Below are 16029 nucleotides of genomic sequence, written 5' to 3' on the forward strand. Positions count from 1 at the left end.
TGATACTTGCCTCTCTCTGTGTTGCTTCACTTAGTATGATCCTCTCGTTGCGCTCATGTTGTGGCAGATAGCATTGTTTCCTTCTTCCGGCTGAGGAGTCGTCTCCCGCTCTTCCCCAGTAGCACACTGGACGCTTCCGACCTGGGGGGTCTCATCGTGCGGTGTCATGTCTGTTTGCCTTTTTATGCGCTCCGTGAGGTTCTCAGGGCGAGTATACTGGCGGGAGGTTCGGGGTGGTGTGCCATCCCCTCTTCCAGTGGATGACGTTTTGTCAGAACTCTGCTGTGACCCATCCGTCTTGGGTGCCCTGCACAGCATGGTGTGTAGCTTCCTTGAGTTAAACAAGCCGTTCACCATGATAAGGCAGTGATTCCGGTGTATGTGTACCACATCTTGTTCTATCCCTTCATCTTGTCAGTGGACGCTTGGGTTGTCTCCATGGCTTGTCTGTTGTGCATAGTGCTGCTGTGAAGAGAGGGGTGCACGTATCTTCCGGATTACAGATTTGTCCTTATATATGCCCAGGAGTGGGGTCACTGGACCACGTGGCAACACTGTTTCTAGTTTCTTGAGGAATGCTACTGCTAAATCTTGATGTATTTTTATGTTGAATATATTTGTATGCATAGCAGTATGTTTGTTATTCTGTCACAAATCTTTTATAATTGAGTTAATTTATACAAATTTTTAACAATCTTTTCCCTATAATTAATGCTGAAATCTGATAACATAACCACATATTTGTGCACTTAATTTTTTCTGTTAGAATTAATTTCTGGAAGTTGAATTATTGAGTCAAAATGTTCTAGATATATTCTTAAGGCTTCTTTTGGCATAATATATTATTATCAAATAGGAAACTGGTCATACTCTCTGGATGGCACTCTCACCAGTGATCTATATGAGTGCCCAGATCATTTTAAGGATTAGTTAAATTACATTGTTTGTGAAATCAAATAGAACTTGAAGTTTTTAGTAAGCTTTGTTTTTGATGCATTGTTATTTATTAGGTTCTTCAGTGGAACATTTTAAATGAAAGAGAAGAGGCTTGGTTTTATATTAATTTCTATAATTCTTATTTATATAGCACAGTTTCTGATCTGAAAAGAAAAATGGTTAGTTTCTTCTTTAGTTTCTTAGCTTCTTAACGTGCTGAAATGTCTGAACACAGACCTGGTCAGTCGGTGATCTACACTGACCGTGCTGTTACAGAGCACAGGTTATTGCTGACTCAGATTTTTATGTGTTGTTTATTACCACTTGTTTGAGAGCTTATTGCTACCATCATAGTCTGCATGGTCTTTTTATCTGTCTTAAAATGTGAAGCAACAAGCTTGAATGTATTTTCAGCTTTACCAGCCAGTGTTAACAGACTAACAAGATGTCAGTTAACCTAAACTTCTTGTTAAAATGATTACCAATAGATGTTATCCTTTCCTTGCCAAGATGTGAGTGCATTTCATTTCCAAAGGTTTTGGTTTTAGAAAGAGCATTTTAAAAAATAAGCAGCAGTCACACATTTCTAAATGACAGCTTATAGTTTTTGAAGCAGGTTACATGCCATGAAAAGTGTGTCATCCCAAAAAAGGGGTATATAAACAAGTTTCATATTCAAGTTTTTATTTTTATAGCCTTCTATCAAGATTTAAGGAGTTTAAATGGATCCTTATACAAGTGCTGACTCATTTTTTTTCTTTCCGTGGCCATATGTCTGTCCACATTGCTGGGGACTCTTAGGATGAACTCATTCCTTATTCATATATATACAGCTCACCAGAAGGGAGCACAGGTTATTTTTTTTTCCTGTGTTCCTCCCGGAAGCTAGGCATGCTTCTTGTCAGAGGTTTATAGAATAAAGATGTGTCTGGAAAGGAAGGAGGTGGAGTCCACTTTGAGTTGTTTCTTTAGCTGATGTTCTTTGTCTGTTAACTGTGTTTTAGAATTTGTGCATGGTTATTGTGGTATGGTATGGTATATGTCTTAGATTGTTTGGAGCCATGTTAAAATATGCTTATTGCTATTCATTTGACATTTTAATTTTTTCACTTTCTCATTTATCAAATATGTGTACCATGCAGGTGCCCCCTACTGAGACGATTCCTCAGATCAAAAAGGAAAAACATAGTACTCAAGCTAAAAATAGAGCAAAAAGGAAACCTCCAAAAGGAATGTTTCTTTCTCAAGAAGACGTGGAGGCTGTTTCTGCCAATGCCACTGCTGCTACCACGGTGCTGAGACAACTGGACCTGGAGCTGGTGTCCATCAAACGACAGGTGCCGTGCACCCCATCCTGGCGAAGAGTGGCCCTGCACTGCAGCCATGCTCTCGCTGCTCACTCACTTCACAAGTCTCAGAGGGGTGTTCTGTTTCTAAGGAATTGGACAGAGGATCTTAGGCCCATTGATTTTTTTTTCTCCTAACTTAACCATGAAATTGAAATTTTACATATCTGTATCAATCTAGATACAGATCTCAGTGATTTTCATAACATGAACACACCCATGTAGCCTCTATCTGGTCAAGACCTGGAACATGGTCTCCGGCACCCCATTGACCTCCCCTTTGTCCCTGCTCCTCTTCTCCTTTGGGTTTGGCTTGTCTCCCCTTGTTGACTGTTACTGGGCACTGATAGGAACGAGATTGATGTGCCTCTTGGTGTGCTGTGTGTGTGTGCTTGTTGGAGACACCCCTCAGGGTGCAGTTGCCAGGTTGTTGAGTGTGCACACATCCAGCGCTAGAGAACTGTCTCCCAGGCTGGTCGTGTCACTTTATGTGAGTGTTGGTTGCACCCTGGCAGGATTTCCTAATCGTAGCATAGCTGACTTTTTGGGCCAGATAACTCTCTTTGTGGGAAGTTGTCCTGTGTCTTGCAGGACATTTAGCAGCAGCTTTGGCTTCCACCCACTGGACACCAGCAGCGCCTCCCCCCACCACTCTACTGTGCCCACGTTGTGGAATTACGGGGCTGGCAGGGGGTTGTCTCACGTTCCCATTGGAGGCCTGCCTTGTTATGCACTCAGTGGCATCTTTTTTTTTCCTTAGTATTTATTTGGCTGCACCAGGTCTTGGTTGTGGCATGCGAATCCTTAGTGCGGCTGTGGGATCTAGTTCCCTGACCAGGGGTCGAACCTGGACCCCCTGCACTGGGAGTACGGAGTATTAGCCACTGAACTGCCCCCAGCCCCTCCTAGTGGTATCTTTGATGAACTGATGCTCTTAGTCTTGAGGTGGTCCAGTTTCTTGTTCTTGTCTTGTGTGGTGGGTACTCTTGAGTTCTGTTAGGAACCCTTCCTGAGGTCATGAGGCACTGTGTTACAAGCTTGGTTTTGCCTTTTGCGTTTTGATCTTCAGTTTACCTGGAATGTTTTTCTTTGTTGTTACGTTTGGGGTTGTTTTTTTTTTCCACATGAGTATCTAGTTTACCAAGCAGTAGTCATTAAAAACTGCCCTCTTCCTGTTAGAAGGCTGTGGGACCTTTGTTTTAAATCTAGTGTCCATCATGTGTATGGGTCGGGTCTGGAGTTGGGTTTCTCCTTTCTTCAGCAGCACCGCATGGTCCTGACGATACACAGATTATAAATGGCGCTTTGTGGTAGGGGAGTCTTCCAACGTTGTCATGGATCCCTGCCCTTGTGTTTCCATATAAAACTTAGAATCACCTTCTCAATTTCCAGAAAAGTAATTTTACTAGAGTTTGATTGGGATGCTGTTGAATCTGTAGATCAAGGTAGAGAGTTAACATCTTCTCACCCACGAACATGATTTGTCCCTGCACTTCTGTGATCTTGTTTCTTCCAAAATTTTGTAGTTCTTGATGGGAACAAGTCTTCTGTTTCTTTTATTGGAGTTACTCCTACATGTTTGGTACTTTTTTGGTGCTCTTGTAAAGAATAGTGCTTCTAAAATGAATCCTTTCCTGATTATTTGTGCCTCGTGTGGGAAATGACTCATCCTTTTGGTCTGATTTTGCACAGAAGTCAAGCTGAGAAGTCAGCCGAGTGGCCCAGTGTTGTCCTTGCCTTAGTCATCTCCCCCGACCCCCACCCTGACTTCAAGGTGAACTGTGGACTGGCAGTTCTCGCTGCTTGGACGAGATGAGAAGAGCAGGGTGGCCTGCTTCCTCTGGTGCAGGAAGCGCACAACCCAGGACCGAGCCAGCCCCACACACTCACGGGCTTGGCTATCTGTCCCAGCTGCTGGCAGAGCTGTATTCTAATCTTAGGAGAATCAGTTAATCTCTCTGGGCCTCTTCTCAAACAAGGAGATTGCTCCTTGTCTGCCTGATGGTACAGGATGCATGAGGACTTGTAGGCTGCATGTGTGTGGGGAGGGCTCTCTGGTTAGGGCCGGGGCTCCCCTCTGCATTTCATCTCCCTCTCCCGGGGCTTAAGTCCCGTGGCCAGGTGAGTTTCTGATGCTTGCTGTGCAGTATCAACATGGAAAGGGGATGAGACCCTTTCACACAGAGCCGTTACTGGTAGATAGAGAGCCTTCAGTTTTCAGAGCCAGGATCAAGAGCAAGAATGTTTTATTTAAAGGTAGCTGCCCAGAGTTGACATTACTAAAGAGCGAATTCTCAGAGTCTTCAGTTCCTGGGAGATGAGGCCAGTTGTTTGCCTTCTGCACCCTTTAGCTCTCCTGCCCGCTGCACTCCCAGACGGCCATGGTGGTCAGTCACATGGTAGGCCCCCACGTCTGGTCGTATGTGTGGGACACATTCATCCGATGGTAACAGAAAACATGACTAACAATGGCTCAAACAGTGAGCTGTTTGTTTGTTTTTTTTTATTTTTATAAAACAGCAAGAAATTCCAACATCAGTGGTTGCTGGTTAGTTCCTCTGCTCAGTGCTGCTCTCGGAGGCCCCAGATTCTTTCAGGGTTTCCTACATCCTTAGCTTTTAGGGTTTTCATCTTGCTTGTGGCCTCACGCTGGACACTGCTGAAGCCATTTCATCACCTTTGTGTCTCTGTTCAGGGCAGTAAGAAGAGGGGGGCGAGCGGACCTGTCCCTTTAAGCAGGAAAAGCTCTTGCCTCCCCAGAACCTCCTAGACGTTCTGTGCACCAGGGCTCTGCAGCCCAGCTCCTCCTAGCTCCAGGGAGATCCTCAGTTGCTGTCAAAGATACAAGTGAGACGGGGACTGGGGGCAGGTTTGCCAACAGTCACTGCCTGTTGCATCAGGACTTGCTGGGTGGAGGGAATGAAAAGGTCTGACGTTAGAGAAGAATCACTAAATACTCAGTAAAGCAGGAAAAAGAAAGTTGTGTTCAGCCAGGAGCCCTCGGTAAGACCCCAAGCCAAATGGACTGCTTTGTTTGGTTCTTTTTTCCATGCTGGTTACTTTCTTATCCTGTGTCTTATCCAGCTTGTTGCCACTCTGGCTTCCTTTCCAGTTGGCATAATTCTGTCAACTAACCCCTATTCTTGCACTTATTAGTAAACACAAATGATTAGAAGAAGGCCTGTAGGTAAATGAGAATATTGAGCTAACTTTTAGTTCAGAACTTGTGGATATTTTACCTTGTAGCCACTCATTTAATGTCTATGCTTTTTTATCCACTGATTTTAGAAGATGCATGTGTTACTTAAACAGATTGGTCTCCTTGGAAGATGCATGTCACTTCATCCCAGTGCAGTATAGATAGATAGATAGACCTCACACACTCTCTTAGCTTTGTGTCATATGAACAGCCAGCTAGAATGAATAGAGTAACTGGAGTGCCTGAGGAGAGGGGGAAACATGGGGTATTTTAGACCCCTGACTTGAGAATTTGCTCATTGTATATAGGAAGTTTCTAGGCTTCATTTGCAGAATTCAGGGAACGTAATCTGAGTGCCTTGCAATATTTTGTGGTTTGTTGGTAACTGCAAGGTCTGAGAAGAATCTAAGATTTTGCTCTATATTATCAAAGAGTGTTCTATTAACTAATGCTGGTATGAGAGCTTGGAATTACTTACTCTGAATAAGTTTTGGGTATTTTCTTCTGATTTGTATACCTTTTCAAAATAAACTAAAGCAAATTTCAGTAAAGTATGGTCCTAGTTTATGGTTTTTACTGTAGAGTAAATTTTGTGCATGTTTCCAGTATTTTTCTTTTCAGATGTTTTTGTGTTCTGACGTGACACTGTTATCAAAAGATGTGGAGTGGGCTGTATGACGGGTAGACTATGAGGCCCTTCTAAAGGCAGACAGGGTCGGTTCTGGTCCTTAGGAGTGCTGGTCTTATTTACTTGCCTGCTGGTCCCATAGCATCAAAAAATCTTTCCTGTATTCCTCCCCCGCTACCCGATGCCTTTAAACCTTTGAGAAGTAAAACACAGGAGGAAAGGATCTGTGAAACTGGAAATCAGTGAAATCTAAGTAGTTGAAAGTGGGATTTTTGGAAATTGTGTAAGTATGAAAAGTTTTAGAGAGACAAGTATTAGAAGTGCCCATATGACAGTATCTCCACCCATCTCCCAACTCTTCCCTGGCTCTGAGAGTGCTGCTTTTCTTCATTTGCCTAGGGCACTTTCTGGTCACAAAATGTTTTTGGTGTTTCCCTTGGAAAAATGAACCTGTTCCTCTGCTTGCTTTCTTATTTGCCCAAGTGATATTCAAGAATGAAAGTGCCAGGGCCAGAGTTCCCCTGGTGCTTGGCACAGAAATTCCCCTCCACCTAGAGCGGAGTGAGAAGGGCCCCATCTGTGACCCCACTTGCTCAGGAGTCTGAGCAGAATTAAGGAGCAGCCCTGGATTGATGGAATGGTTTGTCCTGTTGTGTCTTTCTTTTGATTAGGCAAGCTCAGTGAAAGATTAGGTCCACTGAATCAAAGCAAGAATGTGGAAAAGATAATTTGTGAGAAAATGAAGAAGTTACAGTTGCTCAAAATAAGGTTGGGGAAAAATAGCTTTTCCCTCCCCTTAAAGAAGTCTGAAGGGCGGGCTTCTGCCTTTATTCTGCCTGCTCTGCTCCCCCAGCCCCACTCTGTGTGGTGGGGGCCCAGGCGCAGTGTCGGCGTCAGATTCAGATTGTGCCTTCTGTTGCCCAGGTGGGCACCTGTTAACGAGCTATTGGATTAGGATTGTGTGTGCAGGAACCTTCTTGCCACCATCCCTTCTTTGTTTGTTCCTTGTTTGTTGCCCTCAGCAAGTTAATTAAAACATCTATTAATAGTTAGCTGCTCTCAAAGGATGCAACAGGGGCCTTGTATTTGGGGCTGTCATATAGACCAGGAACTTCTTTCCTCTTGGCTTTTTGTTTCTTTTAACTTTCATAGTTTTGTTTTCTTTTCATACCTTTATAAAAGTCTTTCATTTTTAAAATGAGAATCTTGTTTCTCTTAGATTCAGAATATTAAACAGACGAATAGTGCTCTAAAAGAAAAACTTGATGGTGGAATAGAACCATACCGACTTCCAGAGGTAAGATTATGTAAATATCATCTTTGAAGTCACACCTGAGTTTATGTGTTTAAGAATTTACTGTGTCTCCAGTACACATCTTCTAGAAGGAAAGGTATAGACATCATTCATTATAACCCTAGCTGATGTTAACATTCTGATATAAGATTGATTAATCCTCATAAGGACATGCCCGCGCCTAAATGTAGTATGCTAACAGCACTCGTTTGGATGTCCAGGTCATTCAGAAATGCAATGCCCGCTGGACCACGGAAGAGCAGCTGCTCGCTGTACAAGGTAGGAAGCTTGTACTTATAAACAAGAAGCTTGTACTTATAAACGTAGAAGCTCTGCTTATAAATAGAGAGCTTAGGCAGAGCAGTCGCCTCAGGAGGCAGTTGTGCTCCATCCTGCTCCCAGGACATCGCTTGCCTTTAACAGACTCCTGTGAGCTGACATCCTTCTAGTGAACATCATATTAGCTGAATTTCTGCGTTCCCTTTGGGCTTTGCTTTTTTCCTTTCCCGTGTCTCACAAGATGTAAACATTAATCTGGAAGTCTCGGTGTCTAAATTTCATTTTAGCAGCTGCTTGTTGGGTTCTGAATAGTCAGAAAGGACCGATTGAGGGTTAGGGCTGTAAGGTTGGATGTAAGGTTGTTCTAGTCCTGGGACCCTGGAAAGGCCCGTGTGGAATGTCCACAGCACAGGATAGCTGCTGGGTGACCTCAGTTGTACCACATGGTGTGTGGTGAGAAGGTGCAGACCCTACACGACAGATAGCGCAGACTGTGACCGGTCTTGAACGCGGACCATGTGACTGGTCTCGCACGTGGACTGCCGTGCTACTCTTCCCATTGGTTTCTACACTAAGATAGTGTCTGCTATTAGGAGCCCCCGTGCTGCCTTATCTAGATCAAGGGTGAGTCTCAAGTGTGTGTGTGTGTGTTTTATTATTTTTCTCTTGTGTTGAAAAAGACGCTTTCTTCCATCCTTAGCCATCAGGAAATACGGCCGAGATTTCCAGGCCATCTCAGATGTGATTGGGAACAAATCAGTGGTGCAAGTGAAAAACTTTTTTGTAAATTATCGACGCCGCTTCAACATAGATGAAGTTTTACAAGAATGGGAGGCAGAGCATGGGAAAGAAGAGAATGGTCCCAGCAACCAGAAACCTGTCAAGTCCCCAGACAGCTCCATCAAGATGCCTGAGGAGGACGACGAGGTAAGTCTGAAGCCAGCTGGTCTCTGCTGGATTCATGCTCAACCCCCAGTTACTTTCTTCACTGATGACCTTTTCCAGCTGTAGAAGTAGATTTAGGCTCCGGCTGTGTCAGTAATGACTCTTACCCGTAAATGCTGTAGTATGTGTTGGCTTTAGTCACTTCTTGGTCACTGTGTACGTTATTCATGTTTTAATTCCTGGACAGATTCTTAAGTCCACCCTACTTTCTCTAGCCACAGAATATTTCACATTACCAGTATTTCCTTAAATACAGTAACCACTTGGCCCTGAAACGATAAGTCAGAAGTGCCCTGAGGATCGGTAGAGTCCAGTCATGTGAACTGTATGTTGTCCCCTGTGAGGTGTGTGAGCTCACAGGGGCGTCTGCAGGCTCCTGGTGAGTCTCTGCTGCCACACCTCCAGCCTGGCTGCTGTTGGGGGGCCAGCGGCTGAAGGACTGATGGGGACAAGCCTAGGTCCTGGGTTGCCTGGCATTTCCAGACTGGAACTGATGTTCCTGTGACCTCCTGGGTGGTGGCACTGAGTCCACTGGCCCAGTTGGCAGAGATTGAGGGGAGGTTCCTGAGGCTGCAGGGTCCGTCTGCTGCCTGCGTGCTTCCTGCGGCAGGGGGCTGCCCCCTGCACGCCCACCCTTCCCCATAGACAGTGCGGAGGGCCAGGGGGTGGGAGTGCATGCCATCCACTTTATTTTTGCGTTTGTTCACTGACATGGTGGGCTTCCCTGATAGCTCAGTTGGTAAAGAATCCGCCTGCAATGCAGGAGACCTGGGTTCGATTCCTGGGTCAGGAAGTTTCCCTGGAGAAGGGATAGGCTACTCACTCCAGTATTCTTGGGCTTCCCTTGGGGCTCAGCTGGTAAAGAATCCGCCCGCAATGCGGGAGACCTGGGTTCGATTCCTGGGTTGGGAAGATCCCCAGAGAAGGGAAAGGCTACCCACTCCAGTATTCTGGCCTGGAGAATTCTAATGTGAAGATTAATTTACTCATTACTTTATCATCAAAATCTTCCCCAAACGAGGCAGGAAAGACTTGGAAGTCACTTCTTCTGTGCTGTCCTGTGACTCTTCGCTCCCAGAGCCTGGCTGCAGGACTTGGAGGCCCCAGCCTGTGCGTGCATGGGCCTTGTGAGGAGGGCGCCCTGAGAGCACGGCATTGCCAGCCACCCCCATCCTCTGCGTCCATATGCCAGTTTGAGAAAGGGCCCTGAGGCATCTACACCTGTCAGAAGAGGTCATTTTAGAAGCATACTAATTTTATCAGACTGTTTAGATTTTGCTACCAGCAAATATTTGCAGTCGTCTTCACAGTCTCTAGTACTGGCACTGCAAGTGGTTCCTTGACTCACACCCACCCAGCCCTGCCTGCCCACCAACAGGACAGCACAGAAGCAAAAGATGTGTTTTTATCTTGGGGCAGTGACTTTATCTGACAGCTAGTTGGCCCTTTAACAACAGATTACCTTCCCTGAAGTCCTGGACTCAGTTCAGGAAGCATTGAGAACATGAGGATTACTGGGGAAGGGCCATTAGAACTTGGAGAATGAACGCTTTCTTCCAGGTCTGTTTTCTGACTTAAGGCTCATGAAGCAGAAATGAGAGGAAACTCCGATCTCTTTTCGCTTCAGGTTTCATCCCAGCCGGCTCCAGCAGAGTTAGCGTGAAAAGTGTGACCACAGGTTGAGGACCCAGAGTCGTCATTTTCTTAGGCCTGATCCGTTGATTAATGAGCTTAATCTGTCAGCTCATGTTTCCTCCTGTCTTGCTAGCCCAGAAAGTCTGTCCGTCCTTTTCTTTAGTCCCTTTTTTCTTATGCTTCTTAAGGCGCCAGGCCTCCTGCTTTGCCACCCTGGTTTTCCAGTCTCTGTGTGTTAGCCCGCAGAAGGAAATTAATCTGTAAGGACCAGCTGCTTCTCTGTGTCCACCAAGGGCCTAAGGGAACTAGCTAATCGTCTGTCTGATCAGTGCTTAGAACTTAGTGTGCTTGTAATTTCTCCATTCCTGTGGAGTCCAGCAGCTCAGAAAGATGTCTGCTGGTATCCAGCCTGCCCACAGGTTTTACCTGTTTATGCAGTGCAGACAGATTTGAGAAGTTCGTGGTCATCTATCAGCTGTGGGCTTTCTTCCTTTGGAGCTGAGGAGGGAGAGTAGCCCACGAGGGTTGAGTGTGTGAGACTCAGGGTTCTCTGGGGAGGGGCGGGCACAGATGGAGCCCGGGGAGGTGTCAAGAAAGGCGTGGAATGACGCTGAAGGTGACTGGTTTGGAGGTAAACATTCTAAAGTGTAAAGCGATTAAGTGTATTACTATTAAGGAGAAATTGATTTCACTAATAACAGTTCTCATAAATTGGGATTTCACCTGAAGGCACAGCTGTTTTCAGATTTTGGACTCTAAGTTTGGCTGTTTCCTTAGAAATAAGACACCACGGGGGAGCAGCAAGCTCTGAGACCCTCGATGATCTTGAGGCCTAGGTCCAGCAGTCAGTCTTTAAAAATGAGAGTGGAGAACTAGAAAGGCCTGTGAAGTTTATACAGAGAAGGCAATGGCACCCCACTCCAGTACTTTTGCCTGGAAAATCCCATGGACGGAGGAGCCTGGTGGTCTACAGTCCATGGGGTCGCGAAGAGTCAGACACAACTGAGCGATTTCACTTTCAACTTTTCACTTTCATGCATTGGAGAAGGAAATGGCAACCCACTCCAGTGTTCTTACCTGGAGAATCCCAGGGACAGCGGAGCCTGGTGGGCTGCCATCTGTGGGGTCACACAGAGTCAGACACAACTGACGTGACTTAGCAGCAGCAGAAGCAGCAGTGAAGTTTATAAGAAGATCCTACAATCTTTATGTTGTAGCTGTCTGCTAAACAGGGTGGGTGCTGGGACTCCCAGCAGTGCACCTGAAGGCTTTGTGCGGGAGTCCGCCTTAACCCTGTGAGGTAGACTGCAGTGTTGGGGTACCTTCTGCTGATCAGGACCCTGATAACTCACCCCGGACACACAGCTGGAAGGGCATAGTGGGGCCTGGAGGTCCAGGCATGTAGCCGTGGAGGCCTACTCACCTGCCCACGCGGCCTGGCACAGCCTCCGCCTCTGCGCCCTGGCCTGGGAGCCATGGGGCCGGAGATGGTAGGGGGGCTGCCCCAGATCAGAGTCAGCAGTGCGTTCTGGTGACCTGTCTGTGTTTCTCTGTTTCCTCCTCGCTCAGGCTGCTTCTGTTCTTGATGTCAGATACGCGTCTGCCTCCTGAGACGCTCTGGTGGCTTGAGCGCTTGGTGTGGACGCCTGCATTTTCCAGGATTCAGGTACCTCCAGACTTCACCCAGCCATCCGCATCACAGCTCTGTGGACAAGCAGCTATTACCAAAAAGGCACACACTCGCAGTCCTGGGCTACACCTGCCTTAATTCTCCGCTCGTTCCTCGTGCGGGGCCGCTTCCCCGAGAGCTCTCTGTGTCTCTCACTCCGCCTCAGTGCGGGGATCCCGTGGCCTGCACGCTCCTGCGTCGCCGGGGCCCGCCGCCCCCATGGAGCCCCGGCCCACCTACGGCAGCTCTTCCCCGTTGGCGGCTTCGGAGCAAGGAGTCACTCGGAGGTGCGACTCTGTTCCTGCATGGCCTGCAGTCCCTACTTTGTGCATAATGTGATTTTCAGAGTAACTGTGACCCGTTGGCCTTCTGGGAAGTTTCCTTTGTTCTTTTCTGAGGCATCCACCTAAGTGATACCATGCTTCTTCGGAAATCACCGTATATTGGCAGACTGCGTCATAACCTTTATCGTGCCAAACAGCTTGATACAACTCCCCTTCCCCTCAGTGTAGGTATAATTATGGTTTATAAATTCACTTGGCTTAAATCTCTCCCCTCTCCCTGCCCGCGTGGTAGAAAGCTCATTCTCTGCACTGTCCTTGGAGGATCGTGGACCCCAGCACTCGCTGCCTTCAGCGTCGTCACCCCAGGACGGGCGCCGCCCCGTCTTCTCCTTCCCCTGCCCGCCCCCAGCTCCAAGAGTGTCCATACACTGTACCTGGTGCTTGTACATTGGGAATTGGTGCCTTCTCCTTTTGGCAACCGTGTTTTCAACCCTCTTTTCTGTTTCAGTGTCTTATTTCTTCTTTAAAGTTGATTGCTTGCCAAAGATGACATCACTGAGATGAGACGGGGAGGCCTTGCTGCAGGTGCTTGACAGAGTGCAGATGCTCGGTGTCACGTGGGGCGGCAATAAGGGGCGCGAGGCTGGCCGGCGATGGTGTTCTCAAGGCTCTGTGCTCTTTGGGCGCTGTCCTCTTGTCCCTCTCTCCACGCGGCCTCTTGTCTGTCACGTGCGCGCCGTGCAAGCACCCCCTCCTCGATGTTACAGAACAGGCAGGGACGTGTTGGGTCACTGGTTCTAGTGGGTCCAGGTGGGAAGAAACCATCTGCAAAGGGAATGTGATGCCTTCTGGTTGGGCTGGGAACAAGTACAGCTATTTAACAAATGTTCTAAAACTTCCAGAATCACTTTTACTCTCTTGCCAGGCCGTGGGCCTGTGGAGCGGCTGAGGGTAGACTGCGCTGCGCCTCCTGGTGTGCCCCGTTCCCTGGCCTGTGGTCGGTTCAGTCTGCACTAAATATGTGGAAGGAGCTTTTCTGTTGTTGGTTTTTGCATCAATGAAGTATTTTTTGTGCTTTCAATACCAAAAAGAAAAAAATTCCAGATGCTTTAAGGCATAAACAGAATTCTTAAGAATTTGAAATATGCAATTAAAATTTGTTGTTTTGACTCCCACGCACCTTGCTTTTTTTTTTTCTTTTTTTTTTTTAAGTCAGCTGATTTTCTCTTTAGGAAGAGGGTCAGCAAGACACCTAGAATGTTTGGAATTGTACTTCTTTTTTTGAAATCTGGAGAAAGGTTATCAGAAAGGGAGTGAGACAGGACTTTCCTGGCGCCCATCACCTACCCATCCCTGCACGCAGTGTCTGTCGGTCACGTGAGGGCTGGTGAGGAAGAGCCTCCGAGCAGCCCGGCACCCCCGCCGCTCGTGCCAGGCGGGCAGCACAGTAACAGTGGGCACTGTGCAGGGTCCGTTCTGTTTTTCTCGTGAGCCTGCCGCCTAATTGGAACATGGCAGGAAAACACGGGCAAGAGGTGGCAGGAGTCTTGCACGTTGCTAAAAGGGGACAGGCGGCCTGGAGGCTCCTGCCGCACCTGGCCTCTTCTCCAGACCTCCTTGCTCGTTAGAGAAGCAGCGGGTACCTCGCTGCAGCGGTCTGTCTGCCAGTCGTGCTTCCTCTCTTCACCCCCAGGCTCTGTCCCTCAAGAGTCGATCCCACTTGGCAGTGCTTCAGGGCTGGCGCTGGTCTGTGCTGCACGGCGGGCACACTGGCAGTGCCAGGCCCGTCTGTGCTCAGACGTCCCCTGATCTGGCTCCTGGCAACAGGTGGTCTCCAGTCCCGAAGAGTCACGGTGCCGGTGTACTTGCCATCATGGCCACTGGCTTTTGGCTATCTCGCCAAGGGAAAGGGGTGTGTTGTTTTCATTTGCTAGAAGGAAAAAAGATAGTTGTCTCTGCCTGACTGCCTTCGTTGCAGTTTCATGCATAAGATGGCACTGTGTTTTAAACTGTTTCATTACACTGTCTTTGCAATGATGTAAATGCAAGAAATCACTTCCCTTTAGAAGCGAAGTGGTTTGGTCTTATTTATGGGACGACCCTTTTTAACATACCAAGACTTGGGTGCGTCCGCAGGTTGTGTTTGGATGTGTAAGGGTCCATGATGACCGCTGCTTCAGATGCAGTGTTCACTTAAGCTTTGTCTTCTTAAAAATTATCAATGTGAATGTCATAATTATATATATTTTTTGTGGAAAATTTCTCCTAAGTATAAGTTATTGTGCAAAATATAGTACCATTGCAGCAAATGATAGTTTACCTTTTAGTTTAGAAATCCTGAAAGATATAAATTGTATTGCATATGCATTAAAAGTTTGTTTTATTTAATTTTATGTAGATGTGTAAAGTGTTAGGTAAACATTTTTTCACTTACTCATTTGAACACCTTGTTACTTGAATATTGTTTTGACTGGTCTGAAACAGTGATGGATTCTGTAGGATCGCTCCGTAAGCAGGAAGCAGCCCCGCCGGCTCGTGCTGAGTGGGGAGCCGTGGGGCGGCAGCGGTGGAGTCAGCCGGACCCCGAGGTTAGGGTAGACCCCCGCCTCCCCACATCGTCTCCGTGCGTCTGCGCCCACCAGACGTCAGTTCCTCAAGATGGCTTTGGATAGTTTTTAACCTGCCAGATCCTTTGATGGTCGTAAACCTCCGATCAAAAAATGAAAACGTAGTTGAGTTTGGAAAGCTGACTGTTGCCACATGCCACTCTAAGTGTGCTCGTTGTCACTTTAATTTCAACTATGCCCTATTTTTGTCTTTCTGATTATCAGATTGTACTATTGGTATAATTGCATACCAAAAATAAGCCAAATAGTGCATTACACTAACTGGATCCCTGCTTATATGAGCAAAGGTCGGATGCAGCCAGCTCACCCGAGAGCCTCGTGTTTCTTGTCTAGCCTGATCTAACCTGAGTGACCCCGGATTCAAGCTTGTGATATCAAGTGAGACTTTATCTCAAGTTGACTCGAGGTGGTTAGCTAATTTGAATCTAGTGATCTTGTGCAATGCTCAAAACAAATCCTCTCTCTGCCACTCCCCGGACCTCTGCAGCGTTCCCTCCTTATAGTGAAGCACAATTGCAGTAACGTTACAGTCCAGCGAAGGAAGGTCAGTACAGCCTATGCATGTTGTATGATAATGAGTGTTTACAGCCCTTCTCCTGAACTCAAGTCTGTACTGGAGCGGATAGTATTCCATTACGTAGACTTATCAACTTTGCTAAGTGCTTTTTAGATTGCTTAAAAATTTTTTCAAGATTTTAAAAGATGTATAAGGTTAAGTTTGCAAATATAATGGAAATGCTGTATATCTTTTGAAGTGATAAAAATTCATGTTGGAATTTTAAAGAAAATATGTTGTAATAATGCTGTTGTAAGTAATATTTTAATGTCTCTTTTTGCTTGTTTTCTATTTCAGCACATTCATTGTGGTGAATGTTCATAGCATTATAATTGCTTAGCCATCGAATGATAACATTTGTTAGTAGAGACTGAAAAATTTATTTGTGAAATTCTGCAGAATTCATTTTTCTATTTCCAATATTTGCTGAAGTTAAATAAAAATTTTCAAGCCATTGATGTAATAAAATATGAAACAAAAAACTGTTCTGACCCTCCAGGCTCCATCAAAGCAGCAGCCCACCCTGACTGGCACCAAGTGGGCTTTCCCTGCCTCTTGCCCGGGGCCTTTGGGTTTCTGAAAGCGTCCATTCCCCAGCACTGCGCACTGTGGGAGCACACGGCTGGGGTGC

The 16029-nt window shown here is 46.5% G+C and overlaps 1 protein-coding gene across 1 annotated transcript in view; it reads left to right on the forward strand.

Moving 5' to 3' along the window:
- Window positions 1-15880, forward strand: part of RCOR1 (REST corepressor 1) — a 117420-nt gene extending 101540 nt beyond the window's left edge. The window contains exons 8-12 of the mRNA XM_027521977.1: window positions 2079-2273; window positions 7329-7406; window positions 7625-7682; window positions 8383-8609; window positions 11832-15880. Coding sequence (XP_027377778.1) covers window positions 2079-2273; window positions 7329-7406; window positions 7625-7682; window positions 8383-8609; window positions 11832-11873 — 600 coding nt within the window. The 3' untranslated portion in view covers window positions 11874-15880. The remainder of the gene's footprint in view (window positions 1-2078; window positions 2274-7328; window positions 7407-7624; window positions 7683-8382; window positions 8610-11831) is intronic.
- The last annotated feature ends 149 nt before the right edge of the window (window positions 15881-16029 follow it).

Source organism: Bos indicus x Bos taurus, chromosome 21 (genome assembly GCF_003369695.1).
Source record: "Bos indicus x Bos taurus breed Angus x Brahman F1 hybrid chromosome 21, Bos_hybrid_MaternalHap_v2.0, whole genome shotgun sequence".
Taxonomy (NCBI): domain Eukaryota; kingdom Metazoa; phylum Chordata; class Mammalia; order Artiodactyla; family Bovidae; genus Bos; species Bos indicus x Bos taurus.